The sequence below is a fragment of the Canis lupus genome, chromosome 4, assembly GCF_048164855.1.
Source record: "Canis lupus baileyi chromosome 4, mCanLup2.hap1, whole genome shotgun sequence".
NCBI lineage: Eukaryota > Metazoa > Chordata > Mammalia > Carnivora > Canidae > Canis > Canis lupus.
Genome location: NC_132841.1, coordinates 54,362,020 through 54,388,630, shown reverse-complemented (window position 1 = coordinate 54,388,630; position 26,611 = coordinate 54,362,020). Strand labels below are relative to the sequence as shown.

General features: G+C 39.8%; 1 protein-coding gene across 3 annotated transcripts in view; it reads left to right on the top strand.

Annotated features, from left to right (window-relative positions):
* SGCD (sarcoglycan delta) overlaps positions 1-26,611 on the top strand; it is a 553,266-nt gene that overhangs the window by 176,017 nt on the left and 350,638 nt on the right. The window contains exons 1-2 of one of the 3 annotated variants that reach the window (XM_072824384.1): positions 716-767; positions 18,405-18,593. In XM_072824384.1, the coding sequence (XP_072680485.1) occupies positions 18,405-18,593 (189 nt within the window). In that variant the 5' untranslated portion in view covers positions 716-767. Of the gene's footprint in view, positions 1-715; positions 768-872; positions 1,383-18,404; positions 18,594-26,611 lie in introns of those variants that run through there. The other 2 variants (XM_072824382.1, XM_072824383.1) reach the window with 2 other exon arrangements.

Below are 26,611 nucleotides of genomic sequence, written 5' to 3'. Positions count from 1 at the left end.
AAGACGCCACCAAATCCTATCATTTACGACAGCCCCTGAGGGACACACATTTTAAAAAATCTGGCAAACCCATTCTTTAAAATAAGTTGCTACTAGAGTGCGTTTTTAGGAAGTAAAATATATTTTTTTTAATTTTTATTTATGATAGTCACACAGAGAGAGAGAGAGAGAGAGAGAGAGAGAGAGAGGCAGACACAGGCAGAGGGAGAAGCAGGCTCCATGCACCGGGAGCCCGACGTGGGACTCGATCCCGGGTCTCCAGGATCGCGCCCTGGGCCAAAGGCAGGCGCCAAACCGCTGCGCCACCCAGGGATCCCAGGAAGTAAAATATTAACACAAAAAATATTAACTCATTTGTTTCCTCTTGTTTCATGGTAAGAGGAAATATCAAAGGTAGCCCACACAATCCAGCAGAATGTACTCAGGACACCTTGATGGAGTGTCATCCAGAAGCAATCACAGGTGCACAGAATTAGGACATACTCTGATTATAGTCACATTGTTTTCTCCTTTCTATTTTCTCTAACCATCGCACATCTGGAAGAGCATGTGAAATGTTACATTCCTGGACCAGTGCAGTTACAGAGCAGAGAGCAACAAGAGTGCCCAAAAATAATGGCATTATTTTTAGTTGCAGCCGCACTGGATGCACCTAATAGGATGGGGCGGGGGGGCAACTCCGAAGTACTGAACCAATGTAGAAATGCTAAAAATATTGTTCCCACTCCAGCAATTGAAATGGTGAGCAATGACTGAGGCAGAGGCAGGTAGGGAAATTAAATTAGGATTCATGTTTCTCAGCTGTGGTAGGCTGGGTTTCAGGGCTGGCAGGCACCCAGTGGGCTCACGGGGGCTAGCCCGGGACTGCCAGTGGGAGAAGTGAAAAAGGAGCAGTGTTGAGCGGGAGGAGGAGATTCCTCTCCGGGCACCTAGCACCGCAGAGCAGAACCTGGAGAATGGCTGAACGATCAGAGTTGGTCCTAGAAGCTCTCTCCTTTGGGGTTGTGCATATGAGCCCGGCAGAAGCCATGGGCCCGCTGCCGCTGGGGAGCGGGTCTGTGCTTGACACATGTGTTTCCCATTGATCGCTGGAGACAGCCCAGTGGCTCCGAGTTGGCCTGACAAAGCCGTATTGAAGTCCAGACAGAGTACGGTTTCAAAGCAGGCAGAAAAAGAACGGGAATGCTGTTCAGGAAATTCTTCAGGCATGGGCAGGGACTTGGCTGCAATTCTGCAGTTGGAAAATCTGACTGGGGCAGCTCCTGAACGCAGGCTGGGCCTGCTCCCGCTGGCGGGCTGAGCCGCCGCCTCCTCCAGAGCCGCCCCGTGCTCGGGGGCTCCGGGTGCTTTTCCTCAGCCGCTTTGTGGAGCAGACGGGAGAGGTAGGGCCCTGCTCTTCAGTTCCTGTATTTCCAAGCTTCTCTTCACTTTCTCAGCCTGCTGTTTGGTGTGCAAGTACCCTGAGTTTGTGCGTGCGTGCATGTGTGTGTGTGCATGTGTGTGTGTGTGTGTACAAGTTAGAATTCCATCACTGAGTGCTAGTGCTAATCCTTTTTCTCCCCCAGCCCTCTTCCAGATCGGATTTTCAGCAGGGCAGAGACACTTTGGAAAGTTAGGGTTTAGCCGGCAACACAAATAGGAGAAGGCAAAGTATGTTCTTGTATGGTCACCCCGCTCCAGGCTTCTGTAACTTCCCTGCATGGAAGGACAGTTCATGGGCAGAAAAGATCATTTTAGACGAAATTGTGTTCTTTGCTTCATGAGAGTTTTTGAGAGGGGCATTTTCAGCACAAAATAGCTTTCATTCGAGGAAGGAATCAGAGTTTGAAGTTTCTATCTTGGGTTATACTTTCAGAGTGTGGGAGCAGATACGTGTGCCCGTATTCTTGGCAACTTTTATTATTATAGGGGATTTGGGCTGTCATTAAGGAGCCCAGTGCTGTGTTTGCCCAGAAATATGCTGGATCAACATTTGTAATTCTGTTTCTATGATAATTTTCAACTTTTCTGAGTTGAAAAGTAACTGGCAGTTTTACCCTGAAACAGTCTGTCTGTATTTTGGAAATAGAATCAAAGAATAACAGAAAACAGTAGTTCATTCAAAATCATTGTTAAAAGATAGAAATGTTATGGTGGGAATTTTAGTTCATTGATTTTGATTTTGCACCCTACCGGAAAAGAGTGCTTTAAGAGACTCCACAAATTTTAAATAATCCTTTCCCATGCATATCAGCTATAATGCAATATAGATTTTTACCCCCTTCCCCCAGGAAAGTTCTGCCTTAGTCTATGTTCAGCATGTAGAAGATACACAGCATAACTGCATTTAAGAAAGTGGTTTGGCTCAGAAAGGGCTAGACTAAATCTCACTACAGCTCTGTGATTACTGGCAGAGCAATCAGTGACAGCCCTGGTGTTCTCCAAAGGGGGCTTGGCCAAGAGTCTCTTTGGGGAAGTAGATGAATGAATGGATTCAGGTGTGTGTTTACTTCAGCGTTAAAATCTCTCTGCGAGTAGCTAATAGTAAAGATTAATGGGTGAATGAAGAATAAAAGGCTGGAGTTCTTCAGATCTTTTTCTGTGTAAAACACACAAGCAGGCAGACCTTGTGTCCTGTTGGTGGGAAGTCATCCCTCTTTGCCAGCAATTTCATTTTCTCCACAGCTTTGCAGTTGGAGGAGGGGATTGGGAAATGCCTGGCAGCAGGGTTTCTTACTCCAAGACATGGCACACAAATATTTTCTTCATCAGCCTCGTCTTTGTGTTGGGTTGGGTGGAGCAGGCTTGGGACTTTTGGGAGTGCGGTTGGACACCAGCATAGACAGTGACTACATTTGTGTTTTTCCTAAGTGCCTACTGGGTGAGCAAAATGCCAAGACAGATTAAGAACCGACGTGAACCATAGCCAAGCCCACTGCCGGTGAAAAAGGAGACTCAAGTGAGCTCTAATGTCATATTCGTCTAAATTTAGTGCGCGTCAAGCACTGAGTGGAGCAGGCGTGAAATGGCAGCTCCGGGTTGCAGGATTATGAACGGCAGTGCCTAAAACTTGGAAGAAACTTTATAGTTTCCCTTTTTTTAGAAGTAGAGGAGGGGCCAGTCAAGCTCCCTTGACATTTGAAAGGAAAAAGAAGGGGGTGGGAAGGTGGACAGGGAGAAATCCGGGGCTGAGGTGTGGGTAACAGGAGAGAGGAGTGGCCATACCACGCACTGGGCAGGCAGGGCAGAGGGAGGAGATCTTGCGCGGGAAGGAAGCACATATTCTAGAAACAGTGCAAACCAGCAGGCACTGATCCATTCGGCTTGAAGTGTGTGGATAAACCGTGGCCTCAGTGAGGAGAATTGTTTTACCCTTGACACAATGGGAGACCCCATGGTCAGTCTGCCCTGCTGTGCCTTCTGGAAGCAATCAGCGCATTTTGTAAGAATGGCAACACCCGAGGGTTCAAATTTCCTAAGCAAGGAGGGAGCCGGCTCTTCAGGCTTTATTTTTAACCCATATGTTTCCATGTAGAGATATTCCCCCTGGGGGTGTTGAGTGAAAGGACCAGGTGGAGATGTTGAGTGATTGCAGGGAGCACTTTGTTCTAGGCCCTGCCCATGGCCACTTTATCAGAAAGACACACTTTTTCAAAATAATATAAAGTGAATACATCTGCTTCATTTTGATGAATGATTTTTTTTTTTTAAGAAACATCTCCAAGGTCATATACCACATTATTGGTGAAAGTATTTAATACTAGTTTCATGAGGTTAGGAGGTTTATAGAATTATGACTTTGACCATCTGGAAGGGATTTGGGCCCTCCTGTAGTTCAGAACTTCTTGAGTATGAGTAATATGAAGACCCCTTTTATAGCAGAGTGGGGATTGATTTTCTCACGGTTGATCTAATGATTTGATTATACTGTCATTTAAATAGACACAAACCAGAAATAACTACCTAGATATTGCCTCTTATCTTCATCATTCTTGAACAGATAGAGCACTAAAACAGATTTTTGAAATAAATACAAAGAAACTCATCTAATAACATCTAGATGATCAACATTTTTTTTATGTAGAAAATGTATTATTAGAATTTAATAAGGTTTATGCCATGAACGTGGGACTAACAGTGACTTTGGAAATTACTTTGATTTCAGCACTCTTACATTCTTGTATCCTGGTTGGACACTTGATTCTTCCATGGCTTTTGTGCCATTTTATGTTCTCTCACACTCTACTCCTTTCTCTCTTCATGACAATGATAATGGAATCACTTGCTGCCCACATGATAACACAAGTTAATGCAAACACAGACACCAGAGCTCTATGGTAGTAGACATTGGTCAGGAATGGGATCTGTATTTTCTAGGACAAAATTTGCACAAATAAGCACATCAAAAGAAAAACACAAGAACAAATTTGATGCAGAACTCTCAGATCTCAGGGAAGATCTGAGGATCCCTCCTGGGGTCAACTTGCTGATCCTGGCTGGTTCTGGCTCCTTGAAGAACCTCTACAGGAATCTGGGGGGGGGGGATGAAAACACCCCAACTGCATTTCTAGCATTTCTAATGGAGCCCCGCCACTTTTACTTGCTCCATATATTGGAGTTTTGCAGGAGATTTCATCTGAAAAGAGAATTTTAGTGCAGTATAGGTGAAACTTGTTTGGTTGCAAGTGATGATAGAAACTCTGCTCACAGAAGTCTTAATGCTCACATTGCTTTAGGTGTAGAGAGGTGTAGACTATACCTAGGCAGTCAGAGCTGTTTCAGCAGCTGAGCAATGTCCCCAGTGACCAAAGCCAACTTTCTGCTTCACTGTCCTGAGCTCTTCAGCTGAACTTCCTGTGCTCATGTCCACGTATCCTTTTCAAGTCAGAGCAAAGGTAGCAAGGCATAAAGGGGAAAATACCTCTCCTATGAGACTTTGCCTCACATCTCAGAATACACCCCCAGTACTGGATCATGTACTCACTGGCCCCATGCAATGATATTACTATAATGAGTTAAAGCCAACCACGTATTACCCTCTGGATATGAAGTAGAAGTCCAAAAAAATTCAGATCAAGAGCTTTCTGATGGAGAATGAGCCTCTCCATGTTATTTTTAAAATTTTTAAATTATTTTTTTATTATTTTCTCTCCATGTTCTATCACCAGTGAATGCCAGAAAGGATGTTTGTAGGATAGGCATGGACAGTTTTGGCCACAAATGTTTAAAAAAACAAACAAACAAACAAATACATTTGAAAAACACTGTTCTAATAATCCATTTCTTCCACTTTAAAGGAGGGAACACTGAGATCAGAAAAGTGAACACTGAGATCAAAGGATGGCCTAAGGGGCACAGGCACTCTGAGACATTGGTAATGTTTCTTGTCCCTTGACCATAAGTCTGGTGTGGACTACATGATACATGCATTGTCTCAGCAATGATAGCTTAAGGAATACTTTGGAAACCTGCTTCCAAAAAAAGGGAAAGTAAAATTATAATGGAATCTTAGTATTAGAAGATTCCTCAGAAATCACCAGCTTCCATGGTTTCTCAAAACCTCCTAAATCAGAACTTCAGAAACTAGAGTTGGAGAGCCTCTATATTTTTAAAAGCTCTCTGAGTGATTATTTTGAAGCGAGACACTGGTGCAGAGAGCTGAATTTGTTTCCCTCCCCCGCCACGGCTAAATCAGTATCCACTGCAGGGATGCCACGTATAGCGTTGCAGACAGGTGTCAGCCAGAGGTGATGGCAGTGCCTCCAGTGACGGAGAACCTCACTACACTGCGAGGCAGCTGGGGTGTTGTTTCCCACCTCAGGTGTCCTCAAATTGAGCCAAATTGGATTCCTATACTTTGTGATTTGTGGCCATTGTCACGGTCTCTGGAGCCACATTTGAAATTGGTTATGATACTTGGTACAGAAGCGTGGTAAAGAAAGAGAAGAGACGTAGAGGTGGTCAGAAAGCCTGGGATAAGTCCTGGCTTCACTAATGACTGGATCTCGGTTTGACCACCTGTAAAATGGGATCAGATGCCTCTAGAGTGTTCTCTGTTTCTCAGAATGTATGATTTTTGTAATTCTAAAGTTCTCCCATTTTCTTATGAATGTCTTTCTCTCCCTTTCTCAAGGCTGGGCATCTTGAATTATTTCATCTGTCCTTCGTCTTTTCCTGTGCTGTTATCTTTATCCTTCTTGAATACATTCCAGTTAACTTCCTCCTGACAAAAATATGATTCCCTGGACTCCATTCCACTCATCTGCCAAGTGCATATTCCGTGAACAGAGCACCGAACATCTATTAACCAAAGGGGGAGAGAGCGATTTTATGGGAGAAGCAGTACAGTAGGAAAGAAGAATGAAAGGTGGGCAGATCTTATAGCAGAGGGGGACACACACACATATTTAATATTAACTGAGAGAGCATGAGATAAACTGCCAAAGAATGAAAGAGGCAAATGAAAAGAAGTATGGGCATAATCAGCAGAGGGGAGAATGTTTTATGTTGATTGATCCAAGTTACTTTTTTTGTATTGCCTGGATTTCTCGAAAGATTCTACTCTCCTCTTTCTTTCACCTTTGGTGCCACACAGAAAGGTGATCGTCTTCATTACTGTTTCACATTTCTGTTGCCAAGTGTGAATCGCCTTATATAAAGGAAGCCATGTAATCTGTGGCCCCTGGCCTGCTGTCAGAGAGGTTTGCAGGACTCAGGGAGGAACATGTCACTACAGTTCACCAAGTGTATAAATCCTGTGAGATTGGTTTGCTCAGAAATCTTTGCTGGTAGTTGTCCTAATGGAGTTCTGGGTGTGCAGGTGGATGTGGAAGCTATGGCTTTATTCTTTTTTGACCAATAATGCAGTGGCACCTATTAACACAAGCAGAGTTTCCCGATAAAAACTATATTGCCGGGGATTAGAAACTCCCTACTTGTTCAGACCACTTACCTTTGCTAGATGATAGCATCAGACTCTTTCATGAGCACCCTGACTTCCAAATAACATATTTCTGAATTCCTGGAAACCCTGCCGTTAGCCAGTTGCTGAGGTTGAAGTCTTTAGCCACTGAAGCTGTTTTTCTGGAGCTCTGAGTAAATAAATATCAATTGTTGGCTCTTTTGTCTGAGCAAGCATTCAACGCCACCCCATTGTCCTAACTCTGGTTAGGGTCATGATCCTGGTCATGGCATATTTGGTGAGAGGATTGCTTAAATATCTGAGGAGCAGTGCCATACTGTGCTGCTTTTCTTCATGCTCATACCTGGGGTTGTCTGCCATCATCTCTCTTGTCCTGTACTCTTTCTAGCACTCTCTCCTTTTCTCTCTCTTTTAAATTTCATCCTATCTTCCTGTTGCCAGTTTTTCTATTGAGAAAGTCTCTTCTCTGTTTGTTGGTTCAGTTCAGACCCAGGTCATTTGCTTCCCTTGGTGGTCAGAAATGCCAGGGACAAACCAGTCAGCTTATAACTTGGACCCTGTAGTGACAGATATTAACTCTGAAAGTTGAACCTGAACTTCAGAGATCTGTGGCATCACTGCTGTTGTGGACAAAGCTACACCTGGTGTTTCCTAGGCTGAGGATATAAACTGCAGATCACAAACTAGAAGTCTGAGGGCTGACCTAAAGGCACATTTTGGGTCACAGAGTGGTGCTTATATTTTTCTTTTTTTAATCAATTACAAAGCATTTGACATTTTGAGATATTATGTACAAATCTAGATAATCTAGAAGGTGCTAACAAAGGGCATCCTTGGTCTCGTTTCCCAGGGCATGGCAGTTAGTACAATCTGAACAGTTCCTGTTCCTTTGAGAAGGCTTGTGTCCACTATTCACTAACCCCAATCTGGTGTTTACAATAACAGTCTTTCCTGTAGGATTTCTTGTCTGAACCACAGAAGATAGAAAATTATTTGAAAGACTGTTATTTTTCCCCCAATTCTTTTAAAGGTGGTACATAAAGTACCATTCTAGATGAATAGGAAAGAAAGTAAGGCATTATAACCTGATTCTCTTAGAGGGCACAGTTGAGATGGATAGGTATTAGCAAAAATGCAATAGGACAGCATGCGTAGAGCACAGGTTTCAAAGTCAGATATTCCTTGGAGTAATCACATCATAGAACTGTACATGAGATTTAAAATTTTAAATGTGATGGAAATCACAATAGTCACTGCCTCTGGGGATGGGGATTAATTAGGAAGGCCAAGAGGGAACTTTCTAGGATTATGGAAACATTACCTACTTTGTTTTTTGTTTTTTGTTTTGTTTTGTTTTGTTTTTTTTACCTACTTTGAATAGCGTTTACACAGATGTACAGATTTTTGTAAAATCAGAGCTTGGTAGTTAACTTCTGTGTATTTCCCTGGAACTAAGTTATAGCTCAATAGACATAGCTATATACATATGTGGAGGCATGTAAGGTACTTAGCTAAGTACATAATAACTTCATTATTATTGTTAGCATGTTTGTTTCTGGACACCTTGATTTTAGAAAAAATTACATGAGTAAAAATGAGATGAACATTTCCTTTCAGACCACAGATTTCATTGCAAATATTAGAGAGCACAGCTAAAGATCCTTACCAAATACAATTGTCAAGGAAGATCTGGATCAATGCTAATTTTATGCAACTGTCGAATCGCTATAAAAGGATGTGCCTAATTTGTTATAGCTCTTTTTTTATGATGCTGTAAAATTTGGTGGGTTTCATAGACCTATCAAAGTTGGCTTATTACCTGGGAAAACTGCCTGTACTTAGGGAACATGTACCCTGCCTGAAATATAGTAGTTGCTATAGGATTTGTAGTATTGATAAATTGTCTTAAAATTAATATTTGTATTGAGAAATTCGAGCTCACACTGTTACCAAAACATGTTTTGAATGAGTCATCATGCTGTTCTGAGCACATATACACATGGATGTGGAAGCATTTAACGTAAGAAGTAAGAGAATTGGTATTTAAGCTAGACATTCCGGGTTCAAATTCTTGCTGTCTTTAACACACCAAGGAAGTTTGGGTAAGTCCCATTAGCTCTACTTTCCAAATACTGTATTTCTCTTATACCACTGCCCTGGTTTGGGCTCCTGTCCCCCAACCTGAGGTGATAGCAGTAGTCACAGGAGCCTGATTTCTCCACCTGCATTCTTGTCCCAGCAGTCTGTTCCTTACAGATCTGCTGAAATGATGCGAAGTGAAGATCAGATCCTCTTCCTCTGATTCTTCAGTTCTCTGATAGTTTACCATCACAATCTGTATCCTTTTTTCAGGTTTTGATTGTGGTTTGTAAGACCCAGTGTGCACTCCTTCTGCCTGTACTCCTAAGCTGATTTTCAAACACTTTCCCCTTTCTTTGCTCTGGTCTAGCCACTTTGTCCTTCAACCTTCCACAGTGAAATCCCACCTCGGGGCCTTTGCACTTGCTTATATTGTTTCCTCTGGCCATAGTGCTTCCCTTAGATGTCTTTATAATTTACTTTCTTACTTGTTGATGCTTTGCCCCTGCCCCCCGGCCACAAATCTCTCCACTAAAAAGGTTTTCCCTGACCATCTAAGAAACAGGAGCCTCTCACTCATGGTTCGTCCCCTTTTCCTGCTTTCCTTTTTTTTTCTTTCCTGAGACTTCTTCCCAAGGCTGAGTTTAAAATTCCATATTTGTTTGTTTTTCTGTTTATTGTTTCCCCCATTAGACTGGAAGGTCCAAGAAACAGAGCATCTTTTTACTGCTAGTATCTTGTGTCATACATGATAGTATCTGATAAGTATTTGTTAAAATAAGCCCTGGTTACAAAAAATTATGGGAAACAACCTCAATCAATGTTAACAACTAGGGAATTGGCTAAGTTAAATATCATACATCCCTATAATTTAAAACTGTTTGAACTTAAAAATAAAACAAGTGTCTGTATATTTTCATGGGACTATCGCTTAGCTATATTAAGTGCACTGAGAACAACCAAAAGCAGTAAATATGCCCTTCTTTGGGTAAAAAAGGAAAATTTAAATGGGTATATGTTGAATGTACATGTTGAATTAAGCCTTAGTATTGAACATTTCTATAAAGATTTTTTTAATGTTTATTTTTTATGATAGCACAGAGAGAGAGAGAGAGAGAGAGGCCGAGACACAGGCAGAGGGGGAAGCAGGCTCCATGCACCGGGAGCCCGACGTGGGATTCGATCCCGGGTCTCCAGGATCGTGCCCTGGGCCAAAGGCAGGCGCCAAACCGCTGCGCCACCCAGGGATCCCTCTATAAAGATTTTTAAAAACTGGTAATTGATTCTGCAGAGAGAAGCTAAAAGTGCAAATGAAAAACCTTGAGGGGCAACTGGGTGGCTCAGTCGGTTAAGTGTCCGACTCTTGGTTTTGGCTCAGGTTACGATCTCAGAGTTGTGAGATCGAGCCCTCACTGGACCCCACTGTCAACATGGAGTCTGCTTGAGATTCTGTATCTTCCTCTGCTTCAGTCCCTCCTCCCTCTCGTGCACACACACTCAGTCTCCCTCAAATAAAAAGTCTTTAATTTTTCCTGACTATATACTCTTAGGCTTTAAAAAAAAATACACGCACTTGTCTAATTTTTTTCAGTAAAAATTGTTCAACACTCACTCAAATTCTTAGAAAACTAAAATATGGAATACCACACTTTTAAAGTAATCCACATATGTGCTTTTTAAAAAAAAAAAAAAAAAAAAAAAAAAAAGATACCATTCTTAGACCATTTCACATGAACAAGCCCTTGCTCTTCTGGATGAATTTTACAAGAAAAGAAGTGTTGATTGTTATATCACAACTAAAAGTAACGAGTTTGTTACAATTGTCTAAATCGTGCCAAATATTAACAAACCAAGACTAATGTGTCATACGGATGGCTGAATGAAAACAACCCTGGAAAGCAGATAGTTTTAAATCAGAGACTTCAAAATTAAGAATTTTGAAGCTAATGGAATTTCCACAGCTAATGGAAAACGACTTACGTGCCAAAATAATCCAAAATGACTGTGATCCTGCAGTCTGGGATCCAGATACTGTGACACAGTGGTGTGGGAATGGATGCCTGTTATTTTACATAAACTGGTTATAATCATCTACAGAGATCTGATTCATGTTTACTTATAAATGCACTGGAAATATTAACATGCAGCGTCATTATCCACAATCCCTTGCTCTTTTGATTTGTATTGTTTGTCTTATTTTGGGAGAAGATGATAGATTTATAAGTCAGGCCATTTTTATTCATTACTCCTTATTATAACTTACAAGATATGGACGGTACAGGTAGGCCACTGACTCTCTCTGCAAACTGGTCCCTTACTCTGTCCTCTAAGCTCACTCAGTGCCAGCCTTGCCAGCCACCCTGATTCATTTAAGCAGGTCTTTGAGGCCAGAATGCTTGCTGTGCCCTCTGCTGAAAAACCCGTTCAACCTCCGGCCCCCACCTTAATTGTCACTTTGTCGGATTGGCCTTCCCCGGCCAGAATGAGTCCCCTCCATTCTCAACTGTGGAATCCTCTTCATTTCCTTCTTAGCGCCTCACTTAGTTACAATGGCTTAATTGATTTACTTGAGTATGGTCCATCTCTCCCATGAAAGTACAAGCTTGAAGAAACCAGAAACCCAATCCTACTCATTCTTTTGAAGCCCGACATAGCTCTAGACTCTGCTGTGGTACTTGGCACATAATAGGTCATTAAAAATATTTTTTTCCTTGACTGAAAAAAATAGATTGCGATTGGGGATTTCCTTAAAGGCTAGACCTGTGCCCTCCTCTGTAACTTTACAGAGAATTGCACTCATTGGCACTCCCTTAAATGCTCTTATGGAACAAGATATTTCTAAAGGCTAGTGGGCTGAAAAGTCTAGCAAGTATTAGTAAAATGCACATCAACGCCTCCTTGTTCGTAACTCTACCTTACTAGTAGAGCAGATCATGGCCCATAAAATTTTATAGGTCTAAGAGAAAAATCATCAGGAAACTTGATGGCATTATATGTGTCTTTAGAAAGTTTGCTGATTATTTTTTAATCATCTCTCAAAACATAATGTGTTCTTCTGTAACAAATTGATAATGCAGATTTTGTAACTATTCTCTAGGTAACTCTTTTATTTGGGGGGAGAATAGGAAAACACGTGTTCTCTTCCTGAAGAAGAAACCTGCTGAAATAAAATACTGAATATAGACAAAGCAAGGGCTTATAGCAGTATTAGCCTAGAATATGCACTCTGCCTCACACAGTGTGCCAGCTATGTGAATTTCTGCCCCAGGACCTTCCATCATCCTTATGTCAACTGATGAAATGCAAGAACTGGGGCAATACAGGATTGTCTAGTAGCTATTTGTTTGTTTTATAAACAGGTAAACACTGAAAATAGCCCCATGAAGGAGTTGAATAATGCTTTGGATTTAAACCTACTTTACATCAGTATAATTTCCTGTTCATTCGGAAAGGGAGCAAAGTTGTGTAAATTTTTATTCTTTCCTTGTGACCTTATAGCTTTTTGACATTGGAGGATGTGTTTTGTTACTTGGTCTTGGCTTTATTTTTGTTCATTCATCAAATCTATGTGTATCTATGCACACATATAATTTCATGTAATTATACACATAAATACACCGTGGTTTAGGTGCTACTGTATTTTAAAGAACTTTTAAATACTTAAAAGTGTTTAGGATATATTCAGAGAAATGACATATCTCACTGTAAAATATGTTGTATAACAATGTAAAGAAGTTCCCAAAGACTGGTGGAAAGTATTAGTCTTATGATTCCCAAGAAGAGAGTGTTTGGGGATATAGAGGGACTCCTTTGTAAAATTCACATGCCTAGTGCATGCCAACAGATGCAGGTAAGCTGAGATTTCTTTTTCATGGCAGAAAACATCTCTGCATGTTTAAAAACCAAGAACCAAGACACCAAAGATTGCAAAAGGCATAATATTCAATATACTGCTGAAAGAGGACAGTGGAAATGAAAGCTCCAGGGTAGGAACACAGTGAAAATGTGAAGGATGGCAGAGATTTTTAAAAAATGTACTTGTGTGTGTAGTTATTACATATATATGTTTCCATATTCTTATAAAATACACACACACACACACACACACACACACATATGGGAGGAAAATGGGTGATCTCATGAGAAACAATGCAAGTAGAGGCAAAGATTGGGCCAGGAATGTATCTGTTAGATCTAAATTCATGTTCTCAAAGCATGGTCTCTGGGCCACAGAGATTGAAATCAGTTTTGGTGCTTGTTAAAAACAGATTCCTGGGATGAACTGTAGACTTAGAATTTCTTGGTGTGGGCCCTAGGAATGTTCATTGAATCAATTTCCGCATAGTGTTCTTATCTGCTCAAAAGTCCAAAAATTACTCCCAGTGAAAGATAACAATGCAGTCCACTCTGCTCAGCCAAGTGATGATGTCTCATCATGATGTTATACTGAGGTCTTGCTGTATATGCCATGGGGTCCTTTATGGGAGGGACTAGAGGAGGATCCAGGTTTTGTGAGGCCTGAAGCCTAAACAATTTGTTGGGCTGTTTAAGGAGGGGGAGACCTAAACAATGAGAAATACAAATTAAAAACATGAAATATGCTTATAATGAGAAAGGAAATTAAATTAGTATTTTTAAAAGGCCAATCATAAAATCTAGAAAAATAATATTGTGATTAATTGAGTGACATACTTTTTCTACACTTTTTGGTTGCATAGCCTTTGATTACCTCTTTATATGACAGCTGTTTGGCACTATCACTTTCTGGTATAGACAATAGAAAGATTGTTGTCTCTTATGGCAATTTCAACAGAACTGAATTTTTTATTATTGCTGGTTGTGATGTGTAAAGCATGAAACTTTACACACACACAGAAGATAAACACATAGTGTACATAGCCTGCAAACATAAAAATTCCAATTCTATTTTCCATGATTCCCATAAAAAAAAAACTGTGGAGCATTTATCATTTTATATGCTGAATTGAATATACTCTTGTCAGGAGAGAATCTATGTTTTGACTAGGTGTCAGAATTGAATCTTACTTGAAATTTTACATATCTGATATGTAAAATCTGATATCTGATTCTTTTTTTTTTTTTTTTTTTTGAAAAAAAATCCAACTACATTCTGGCTTTTGCACTACCCATATATTTCTGGTGCTGGCCATCATACGACACGTTTATATCACACTGTGTGCTTAGGTCCTGTACCTTCATGACACTCTGCTTGGTGAGTTCACACAAAGGGTAGAAGAGATTCCTACACTAGGAGGACTAGAAATAATGTACCTCTACAGGGAATTGTCTGCATATGATATAAATACTACTGCAACCAAACCATAGAAACCCCCAGTTTACCTTCCTGTTAGTTAGACCTCCAAAATTAATGTAAATCCTCCAAAGCTACCCAACAAAAGGGGAGTTTGAAAAATACAAGGTCTTAACTCGTAGTAATTAAAACGTCTTTTAGCCAATTTTATAAAAATGGATGATACTGTTAATGCATTACTAGAGCGCCTCCCAGAGTCATGAAAGAGGCCTGACCAAACAGAGAACTTAAAACTTCAACTTCATTGCCCAGAGGGTTTTCTGCTGGGGAGGATCAAAAAGAAACACAGGTTGGAGATTATCTTTCTTCTGAGGTTTTTATCATCTCAACATGTTTCAGTTTTGCCTAGAAAAATTAATGTCAGCATGTCTAAATTTTCCTTTTCTGTGCATTATTAACAGACATACCCATTTCCTATGTTTAGTTGGCATAGCTTCCTGTTGTAACCATTTGTATGAAATTACTCGCTCCCTTCCCTGTTCTTTCTTTTTTCCTTTTCTTCTGAGCTGTAAACTGGAGGATTTTGTTGTATGTGGCTCATTAAATCAGGCAGGTGCTGTGGTGGTGATGCAAGAGCCCTTATGACATACAGAGTAGGCTACTACACCATGCATGAGGGATCTGAATTCTAATTTTCACTCAGCTTTTAATTTGTTGTGTGCCTTGAAAGAGACTCGCTTATGCTTCCTGTCTTTGAGTACTTAAATTAGTCATTTAACACAGTGAACAAAATCTGTGGTTCCTAGGAGTCCAAGTGTTCTTCCAAGCCCTCAGAGAAGCTCTACTTTTTTGCTGTTCAGTATTCTAGAATTTGTTTCAAGCCTTTTGTATTGAAATGGTCATACTATTAAAAAAATTACCAAAGCCCATTTTTTTTTAAGAGGAGTAGACCCAAATGCTTGGAATATGTAGGGATTTTTTTTTTTTTTAGCAATTCTGATTCCATGGTCGAGCTCAGAATTTGTATTTATCAGAGGTTTACTTTGGAGCCTGATGCATAGTCAGGGTTGAGAGATATTATTCTGGACCAGTGGTGTGCAACCTTGTCTATACTTTAAGTTTACATGGGATCCTTCAAAAATGCTGATGCCTGGATTCTACTTTTGTGATTATTACTGGATCAACATGAGCATACAGGTTTTTAAAATCTCCACAGCTGTCTTTGATGCACACCTGGGATTGAGAAACCCTAATAGAGACACGATCATTGCATTCTGTCAAGGTCTAACAATCTTTATGAAAAAAAAAATGACAAGTTTGATATCCATATCCCTTGTCTCTTTATAAGTGCTTATTGAACATGTCATCTCCTCTTTATAGCTAAATTATGTAATTCCTATATTGGTTGGGGCAAATGTCAAAGAAAGAGTACCATGTTGTTGTGTGTGGGGGGGGGGGGCGACATCTCCAGGGTCTGCACCCTCGTTGGTGAAGAATTTCTCATTGTTCATCATCCCTGCAAGAGTCCAATACTGTTATTCTTGTCCTTGCCCTACCACACAGGCCCCGTGTCCATGCACAAGAGGGTCAACTCTAGTCTTAAATCAGCTCATTCATAAAATTAGTTCATTGGGATTAAGGGACCTTACAGATAGGATTTTAAAATTCCGTACTCATTTCCTTAACTTACAGAATATGTTTTATATGGAAAAGAAAGGCCTAATTTCCTTCCAACTTATAAGATCCTTTTTCCCCCTTCCAATTGATCTTGATGTATTAAAAGAAGCCAGTGAGCGAAGACTTTGTTGTGTTTCCATGTTGTTACAGCCCAGCCCTGATCTACAATATTCTAAGGAGCTGAGTTATGAAATGGAGATCCTCTTGTAGCATGAAGTTCAGTGCTTACTTGGGAACCCAGTACTTGGGTTTCACTAAAGTGAAAATGTACAAGGATACTAAAAATGAATTCTCATGTGGTGTTTGGCTTACACCTCCCTACACCCCCATACAGAAGAAGCTTTTATAGTAGACAGAAAATCATTCATTCATTCATCATCTATGTATTTGGTTTTTACTCATTCATGCCATACATGTATATTCAAATAAATACTCATGTGAAGACCTGATTATGGTACTAGGGTAGTATCCAGAACAAAACATATGTCATGTAGAACTTCACAGCATTCCCACTGACCATAAAAAAGAATTCGTTGGGATTTTCAATGGAATTCCACTTATGTCCAAAGGCCTTGAGTTCTCAAGGGGATTTTTAGATTTTTTGCATCCATTTTAATAATTATCTAAAAACTAAAATAATCACATTCCAACCCATCTGGAAGATGACCTTATAGCCAAAGATGTGATTTTAGGACTCATATTTTGTTTGTCATCATGTTCACTTTGGCACCACATGTAACAAATTTAATTGCTATTTTTTAAAAGATTTTATTTATTTGAGAGAGAGAGCAAGCAGGAAGGACGAAGAGGAAAGAGAGAATTTGAGGCCAACTCCTTGCTGAGTGCAGAGCTTCCTATGGAACTTGATCTCAGGACAGTGAGATTGGGACCTGAGCCAAAACCAAGAGTTAGAGGCTTACATGACTGAGCTACCCAGGTACCCCACAAATTGTTATTGACAAAGATGAAAATAAATAAATGTAATCTTTATTCTTAGGGAATGCAGTATGCCTACGAGAGGGCCAAATGAAGTAAAGATCTCAAAGGTTGCACATATTTGCATAGAGTAAAGTAGAAGGGGCTGTGTTGTCATGTGTCTCATGACAGAGTAGGGATGATCTACTCACCCCTAGATGCTGTGCTAAGCCCTGAGTACCACGTTATGACACTTAGTTTTAGGAAATCCTCATCCTTTGCAGTAGACCATTATTGTCCATTTTGAATGATACACGTTAGTAGCTTTGTTTGTATTTAATTTTAAAATTTGTTTTGGTTTTAGAATTTTATAGAAGTGATAAGTTTACTGAGATTTGTGTTGATATCCAATTAGTAGTGCTAGTATAAAGATCATTTGTGTCAACAACAGGGATTAGGGAATGCTTTCTTACTTTAAAGGGGATTAGTATATTACTTAATATTGACAAATATTTTTCTAACTTATCTCATTGTACTATAATCACTGTTTAATGAGTTCATTCCTCCCATTAGCCTGCAAACTCCTGGAAGGCATATTCACATTTTCCTTGACTTTGAGCCTCCTTTATGTTTATTAAATGAGTTGATTAAACGTAATAAATAAAGAGACACCTGGGTGGTTCAGTGGTTAAGCATGTCCCTTTGGCTCAGGGCATGACCTGGGGGTCCTGGGATTGAGTCCCACATAGGGCTCCCTGCATGGAGCCTGCTTCTCCTCCCTCTGCCGATGTCTCTGCCTCTCTCTGTGTGTCTCTCATGAATAAATAAATTCTTACAAAATAAAATAACATAAAATAAAAATAACAAGTAAGTAAATAAGTTGATTGACTACAATTGGAACTGTATAATACCTAAGGACTAAGCCAACACATAATGAGGCTTCTGTCATGGGAGGCATTTAAGCATAAGTTACCATTTGAAGACTCCTAAATCCAGTGAGGCTTAATCTGTGTCCATCAACGTCCCTTTCAATTCTGAAATAGGCGGAAGATCAGAGTTATTACTTCCTCCTCTGATTTTTTGGCAGAACAGAATGATTGCATTTGAGATCATTTACCCCCCAAAATAAATTGTCTGAATAGTATTTATCATACCATCACGTTAAACTGCTGGGGTTTATTTATTTTCTCAAAATCTAAATTTTACCCTTAGTAGTTGGGTAGGTGATTTAGTTTGTCTCCCTCACAAAGATGTTGGAATCTAAGAGTTATTTGGAAAATGGCTTCCTAGGAGTCCTGTTCCTCCCATGGTATGTGTGCCTGTGGATGTCTCAGTACGCATCACGAGAGATAGCTGTGTAAAATGAGAGGACTCATGCAGCGTCCAGAGGAGCCACTTTTGTCCAGAGGAAACAGATTTTTGGAGTTGTCAGGAGGGTGGAAACGTACAGACAGCAGCCAGCCATATCTCTTCATCAGTTGATTTTTTTTTTCTTCTTTTTTTTTTCTCCCCTCTCAGCAGTTTAATGTGAGTGCTTCTCTCTCACCTCGTTTATTTCAGATGCCTCAGGAACAGTACACACACCACCGGAGCACCATGCCCAGCTCTGAGGGGCCACAGGTATACAAGGTGGGCATTTATGGCTGGAGGAAAAGATGCCTGTATTTCTTTGTCCTACTCCTGATGATCTTAATACTGGTGAACTTGGCCATGACCATCTGGATTCTCAAAGTCATGAACTTCACAATTGTAAGTAAAAAGACACGTTTCTTTAGCTCTTCTTGGGGGAAGGGAAAGCATGCAGCAAGAAGAAGGAATGGGAAAAATGGTGGTAGTTGGTTTAAAAATCTCTTGCAGCCTGGCATTTGGTTAAAAAATATTTCTGTTCGGTTCCTTGTGGGGATCTTCCTCTGTCTAATCTTTACTCCTCAGTAGCTGGGTATCCAGTTTAGAGGCATTTCCTTCCTTTCCAGTCTCTTGTATGCTTTCCCTCTGTTTTGATAACCAGGTTTCTGTATCCTATAGTCTTTAAGCCCTTGGAGTATATTATGCAGGAAGACATAGGGGCCAAAATCAAAGTACCAAGTTTACCCAAATTTTGGTAGTGATTGTGAAAGGGTTTGTGAGGTAGAGGGTAGCAGTATCTGAGTAGAATGAAGTTTTGTGAATTATCTGAGTTTTAACTGTGTCTATATATGCCTGGTAACTAATTACTGTGGTCAACTGAGATTCTCCTTGATTTTTAGGACGCCAATTTTCTTTACCACTGCCTGAGCAGGATGGAAATGAGAGGAGGGTGGCCACTCTCCCTTTTTTTCAGAACCTGTGTTTATGCTTCTTTGAAGAAATTCTTGTTTTTTGTAGTTAGGGGCACTCTACACATTTACTTGTTAAAGTTTAAATGAAAAGAAAATCCTGGAAATAGGATTTCTGATATTATCCCAAGGTTCCCCCCCCGCTACCCCCCAGATTTCTTAGAGATTCTGGCAATACAAGCACCTTCACTCTCAGTGAATGTATGATGGGTAGTAATCTGCTGCCCTGAGATTCCTTTCCTTTCCTTTCTTGTGATGTCAAAAGTAAATAATTAGGTTGGCAATAAAGACAAATCCCTTTTGATAAAGAAATGTGACCATAATGCAACTAACTGTAAAGTTTTCATGTGAAAGTCCTCAGTAGGATAGCGGATTTTTGTCTTTTCCGGATTATAAAGTTCATTTTTATCTTTAACACACTCTGTGTAGTTGTACTTGTCTGCCTTTGCTGGGGCAGTGTTTTCTGCTTAGGCTGCTTTTCTCCATCTGCTTGGTATTCCTATAGCTAGCTGCCTGGGAAAACCGTTGATCCTCTTGTAGCTCCATTTATCTCTATCTTATTATCCTCCTCAGCCTGGAGAGTAATTTTTACCTGTGTTTCACAGACAAACTTGGAGAAGAATGCATCTTTTAAGAGCTTATGGCCCTGAGAGGTATACAGAGTCCATCTGCTCCCAAGTCCAAGTGACCACAAGTCCCATCTGTTGAGATGCATGTTATCTGATGTGTTTATTTTTTAAAGATTGATTTATTTATTTGAGAGAGAGAGCACATACATGCACAAGTTATGTGAGGGGCCAAGGGAGAGGGAGAGAGTGAATCTGTAAGCAGACTCCCTGCTGAGTACAGAGCCCTACATGGGGCTGGATCCCAGCACCCTGAGACATGATCTGAGCTGAAATCAAGAACTGACCACTTAACTGAATGAGCCACCCAGGTGCTCCTATGATGTTTTTTTTTAAATGTTTCATGAACTTATAAAGTAGTAAAGCTTTTTGCAGTATTAAATGAGAAAAGACCGAAACTAGGGCAGTAGAATGGAGAATAAAGATAAAAAAGACATTTAAAAGATGATGTTGGCATACCTCAATGAAGATGTAGGAGATGAGGGATTGGAAGAGATTCTAGAACATTCCAAGGTTCTGGCTGGTGAGAGTTGGATAGTAGGGTACAAAAAGCAAAATAGAATTTATTACTTTCTCCCTTGGAACTTAGCTGGAATTCATGTGCCTTCTAGTCCCCTATTTGGGCTATTTCTATGATTTTTTACCTAATCTGGTGTGAAGTTTAATTTATAGAACCTGAAAGATTGGAGGTGAATATAATAGAGAATATGAACTCAAATCTTGAGTTCATACAAATCATACAAATATGACTTCTAGAGTGTGTTTTATCTGGCAAGCTTAATAGTGAGAGGTATATGTAAATGTATATTGAGTGACAATTCACTTTGATTGTATGTGAGCTTGGGGAGCAATATGACAGTAAGGTAATAATCTATTTGAAATAGGCTATTTCCTGTAGTTAACTAAATTGATCGCCAAAGTTAAGAGTTCTTAAAGCTTTACCAAACCAAGTACTTACTGAGGTGAGAATAATGCCATTATTAGCCATAATTGGTGCTTTATAATCATAATGCATTTGAGCAAATAGAGCTGAAGTGTCAGAAAATTGATCTTTCCCTGCAAGTTAAAAGCATATTTTTCCATCAATCACAGTATAAAACATATTCTTTTAGAATTATAATTCTATTCCACAAATAGTAATTTACCGACAGTGAAGATCTTGAAAAAGAATAAGGTATTAACCAATTTTATATTGGAGTATGTTGGGTGAAAGAGCAAGGAAATCAATGGGATAACAGTTAAGCATTTTATGCAGGAATTTTAAAATATCGTCAACAGACAAGAGTGATTTTTTTTGTACATCTGGAATGTTCAATAATTTGCAATTTGGGAAAGTTCACAGTATAATCAAGCCCTCTGCGTAATAATGAACCAAGTGAATGATGTCACATAAAAGTATTTGGGAGGACTTGGCAATTTATCCAAGCCTGGATATCTAGAATTTTACTTTGTGGTCAGATCTGTATTCTGTGCCATCCCCAAGGATATATGCTGGAAGAGCCCTTCCATTAGAACAATCTGGACAAACATCCAACCAAGCTTTCTTGGTCCCAGAGGTAAATCAAAAGACAAATGATTTGGGATCCCTGGGTGGCGCAGTGGTTTGGCGCCTGCCTTTGGCCCAGGGCGCGATCCTGGAGACCCGGGATCGAATCCCACATCGGGCTCCCGGTGCATGGAGCCTGCTTCTCCCTCTGCCTGTGTCTCTGCCTCTCTCTCTCTCTCTGTGTGTGGCTATCATAAATAAATAAAAATTGAAAATCCTTTAAAAAAAAAAAAGACAAATGATTTTACTCTCCTGTGTTCTTCACAGAATATTCTGGTGTCTGTTACAAGGCAGGAGAGCAATATTATACTTTTTATTCTCAATTTTACCTACATGGGGGAATATGTGGTCTCCTTAAACTATGAACACCTATAATTCAGATTATCCTGTTTAATCACACATTGTGCTATTCAAGTGGATTACTATTTGCTAAGTGTTAATTCTGTTAGTTGATTGTATGAGTCACCGTGCTTGGCTCTTAAAATACAACTTGTTTAATTTTCACAACAACTTTATAAATTAGGCGTTATCTCCATTTTAATAAAAAGCACTCAGAAAAGTCAGCTAATAAGTAAAATTTGACTTCAAAACTCAACCCTTTCCACTACAGTGTAATCCTCTCCCTAATTGCTATAATGATCTGGCTCTTCAACAAAACTGTACAGCTGCCACGATGGTCACTGTCTTTGTGGCTTTCATCTGGTCACAAATGTCTCTCCCATCTGAAATAGCCATTGAGATTTTCTGCATAGAGTAGTTGCCTGATTGTTCAGGATGTTCAGTACTCGTGTCATTTCTCTTTGCACTATGTGATGACCCTCTCCCTCCACTGTCTCAGCTTTCTGTTTGATCTCCATTTTGTATTCATGTAAACATTTAATATAAACTTAATAATTACTTCTGTGTCATAGGTTGACATGGAGATTCAGTGCGTTAATTTGTGTTGAGCATTTATGGTAGCCTCTGACCCAAGGAAGACTTGATACGAACACCATAGTGTGGTGTTTAAGGGTTCATACTCTGGAGATGGATGCTGTAGATACAGATCTGGCTTCTGCTACTTAATTTGTCAAGTTCCTCAGCCTCTCTTTTCTGTGGTTACCTGGGAGTAATAGAAATACCTACCTATTTATTGTGAAGAATACATGAAGTGATGAATATAAACTATTTAGAGTGGAGCTTGACATGTAGCAAGCTATGTTTGTGTTTGCTATCATCATTGCCATCATAACTTTTTGAAGGCTTATTTTGTGCCACCAAATTTTAAGTATTATCTAACTTAATCCTTATGCAAGTAGGTAATATTATGGTACTAACTTTCTAAGGCAAGGGAGAAGCTCAATAACTTGATTTGTGATCACATAGCTCTTAGGTGGCAGAGTAAAGATTTTAATCCAAGCAGTCTCTCTAGAATCTGGTCTGTTAGTCACTGTGATACATTGTGGAGCAGCATAGAAAGTCCTAGCATTGGGGCAGAGTGAGGTGTTAGCTGGTGCAGTCGGTGGAGTGTGCAACTCTTGATCTCCAGGTTGCGAGTAGTTGAAGGCCCACGATGGGTGTTGAGCTTACTCAAAAACAAACAAAAAATAGTCCTAACATGAATCATGTCAGAAAATGGCCATGAACTACATCACCTTTTTTCTTTGATTCATTATAAAATGATTCATTATAAAATGATTCATTATAAAAATGAATGCATTGAACTAGGTGTATTTAAAACTATAAGGTATCTTCCTGTTGGAACACTATGGTATTATCTTTTGGTCTTTGCCTTCCCCATGTGTGATCTCACTCTGTGGAAGGCGGCTGCTCCTGCCAACACATTCTAGCAACACAGTCCAAATAATGTGGCCTCAAAGACCTCTCTAAATACTCCATATTGATCATCTACAATATCATTTAGCACAAGTGGTTATTAAGTGATAAAATTTTACAGGTTTGGGAATTATCAATAGATGGCGTGATCTCTTAGCATAGTTGAGTATGAAATCATTCATTGTTAGACAAAAGAGAAGCTTAGGAGTCACCTCATCACATCCCCTCATTTTGCAGATGATGGAATCAAAATGAATGGTGAGGTTGCCTGACCCAACTCTATTGCCCTAACCATGCCAGAAACTTCTTAGGAACAGGGATTATGCTCTATTTATCTTTGTAGCTCTAACTCAGTGCCAGTACACAGTAGGCTTCCAATATGTGCTTGTCGATTGTCAGTTGCCTTTGTGCAGATCACATGCATGAGATACTGGATGTCCAGTACCTGGTCAGTACAGGTCACATGAAAAGTCCTCAGTAAGTGATAGTTTTCTATACCTTGTTTAAGAGATAACCTAACTTCTGTTTCTCCATTCATTAAAATTATAAAATTCCAACCATTTGTGGTTACATAAGAAATGAACATCTATTTGTTTAATAAAAACTCAGAACTTAATGATTTCCCCATATAATCCTCATAAAAACCCTATGAGGAAGGCACCACCATTGGCCATATTTTACAGGTAGAGAAACGGAAGCTTGGAGAAGTAAGATAACTTGCCCAAGGTCATGCCGCCAATGAACATTGAAGCTGTGATCAGGTCACAGAGAGTCTGGCTCTAGAGCCTAGCCTCTTAATCAGTGCACTATGCTGCCCATTTTCTAAGTGCTATTTTTCATGAAGACAAATTGAATTTGTTCAGTGCAATGTCTAAAACATGATTTATTTACCCTAAAGTAAGGTAAAGATCCACTGAGGGTCAGAGAAAGGCATTCTAATGCTTGTAAATTGGACACACTGTAAAACAGTCAGAGCCAGAGAGAATGGACAGTGTGTCCCATAACTCAGAGCACTGACATACCATCTGTTTGGAGAAGGCTCAAGGAATCGCGACCCAGTCAAACTAACTCAAGTAGAGGGGAGTGAGGATACATGTGCCTGGGGATGGGGAGAGCAATCTCATGGGTACGTGGGAGCATCTCGCAGCAGAGGGACCCAGAGCACTGGCAGGAACTGAGGCTGCTTGGGGAACACGCACCTTCTGGCTTTCCTCGACCATGTGGGCATCGTGCCCTGGGACATTTGTTTCTGTTTGCAGGCCAGGTTTTTTCTGCTCTTTTCTTCAACTAACAGTCTGTGTTAATCCTTTGTTTTCCACTTTTTGCAAATATCTGCCCTTGACCTTCCCTTTACAATGATGACCTTTCCTCTCCAGCTCCCACCTTGTTACCCAGGTGAAATCCCAGGGGAGAACCTCATTAGCCCACATGCTGCACATCACATTGTGACTTGTTTGCATGCAAAGAGACTTGGGTAAGATGCCTCATCAGCCATGGGCTGGCAGGACAAAGTCACAGTATTGAAGTCCTTGTCTCTGAGCAGCCTGGCCAGCCTTCCCTCCCATTAGGTGAGAAATAAACTTGAAAATAATGTCTACATTTGATCTTCTATAAACATTGCCTTTTTAAAAATGTTTCTCTTTCTTCTCATTTATTCTCTGAAGTCTTCCCAGATTAAGCTGATGACACCATCTTCTGTGTTTTGCTGCACCTGCTGTCATGCAGGGGCAGGGGGGCACATTCAGTACTACTTTTTTTTTTTTGGCCCTTTCCCTTGCTAGGCTGTGAGCTCCAGAGACAAGAACCTTAAACTGTTTATATTTGAATCCACAAGTTTATGTACCTTCCTTAGCACATAGTATTTAGAATGTTTATTGAATAAATGAATGGGGAAAAATCATGAATAGCCTGTCACTTTAAATTAAAATGTGTAAAGATGGGTTAATAGAGCTTTATATAGCTTTTTAAATGAACTATTAGTTCATTTATTAAGGTAGACAGATCATAAATGAGATGAGTACTTGAATTTGATTATGAGAAGGTATTTTTAATACAGACACTCCCCCCTGTGTATCAACTACCTGCTACATTTTAATTACATGAGAAAAGAAGGGTAATAATGGAGTGTGAAACAGAATTGAAACAAGAGATGTCATCCTAGTTAATATACAGATTTGCTCAGCAAATGAAAGAAAATGATATTATTGGCTTTAGTTAGACTTTTCATTTAATACTGTTAATGAATGTTGTGTGTGTGAGCAGCATTCACTTTAGCTTCCACATTGAAGCATCATGCTTCTGACCCTGGGTGCCTCAACTCTTGTGACCACTTTTTATTCATTAGCTAAAATTCATCAACCTGAAAAACTGCCAAAATGTCATTTTTTAAGGAGGCATGAATATTATAATGTAGGTAAACAAAAGACAAAAGTTCATTCTGTTCCATGATCGGAGCCATCCTGCAATATGGCTCTGCAGTGTCCTATTTACATTGAAGCCTACTGTGTTTTGTTCCTTTATAAGAAAGAAAATCTTCAAGGATGATTTTAATCAATGTAACTGCTGCAAAGTGCTGTGAACCAGGCTTGTTACAAATTTATACAATTTATTGGGTATATTTACTTCAATCAGTATTTCTTAAGCACACTATTTGTGCAGTACACTGTGCTTTGTTTGGGCAGTGAAGATCATAATAAAGAAAATCCTGTACTTTAATAGATCATATTTTACTAGGAAGTAAAAAAAATGCATGCATGATATTAATCTGTTCTAAAAATGACAAATACTTTAAGGGAGCACCAAAGAAGAAATTGGCTAAAGCTTGATGGCACTGGAAGGCTTGAATCTTAAAGGATGGGTAAAATCTTTTGAGTTATGTTTAAAGCAGAGAAAGCACCATGATTGTAGCCTGGAATGGAAGTAGTGTGTTAAACTTGGTTGGGAAGCCTCAGACACTGGAATTCCAATATTGAGACCCCAGGCTCCTGGAGAAAAATAATCAGGTGGGACAGGAGAAATGTGGAAGCTGACACTAATAAAGCCAAAAAGAATGCAAGTCATAGGCAGGCTTGAGAAGTCAGACTGAGAAACTTGAGCTCTAATTATAAACAAATGACTCCACAATGTTAACCTATTATTTGGACAATATCCATGATTTTTGCCACTTATTATTTTTTTCCATATACTTAAAAATTCCTTTAAATTTTTTTTTATTAAAGATTTTGTTTATTCATGAAAGAGAGAGAGGCAGAGACACAGGGAGAGGGAGAAGCAGGCTCCCTGCGGAAGCCTGATGTGGGACTCAATCTCAGAACCCCAGGATCATGCCCTGAGCCGAAAGCAGATGCTCAACCACTGAGCCACCCAGGTGCCCATAAAGATTCCTTTTTTATGATTCTAGAATTGAGAAAAACAAAGAATGTCAGCCAACTCCCTGGAAATATTTTTCTCTTCATACATCACATG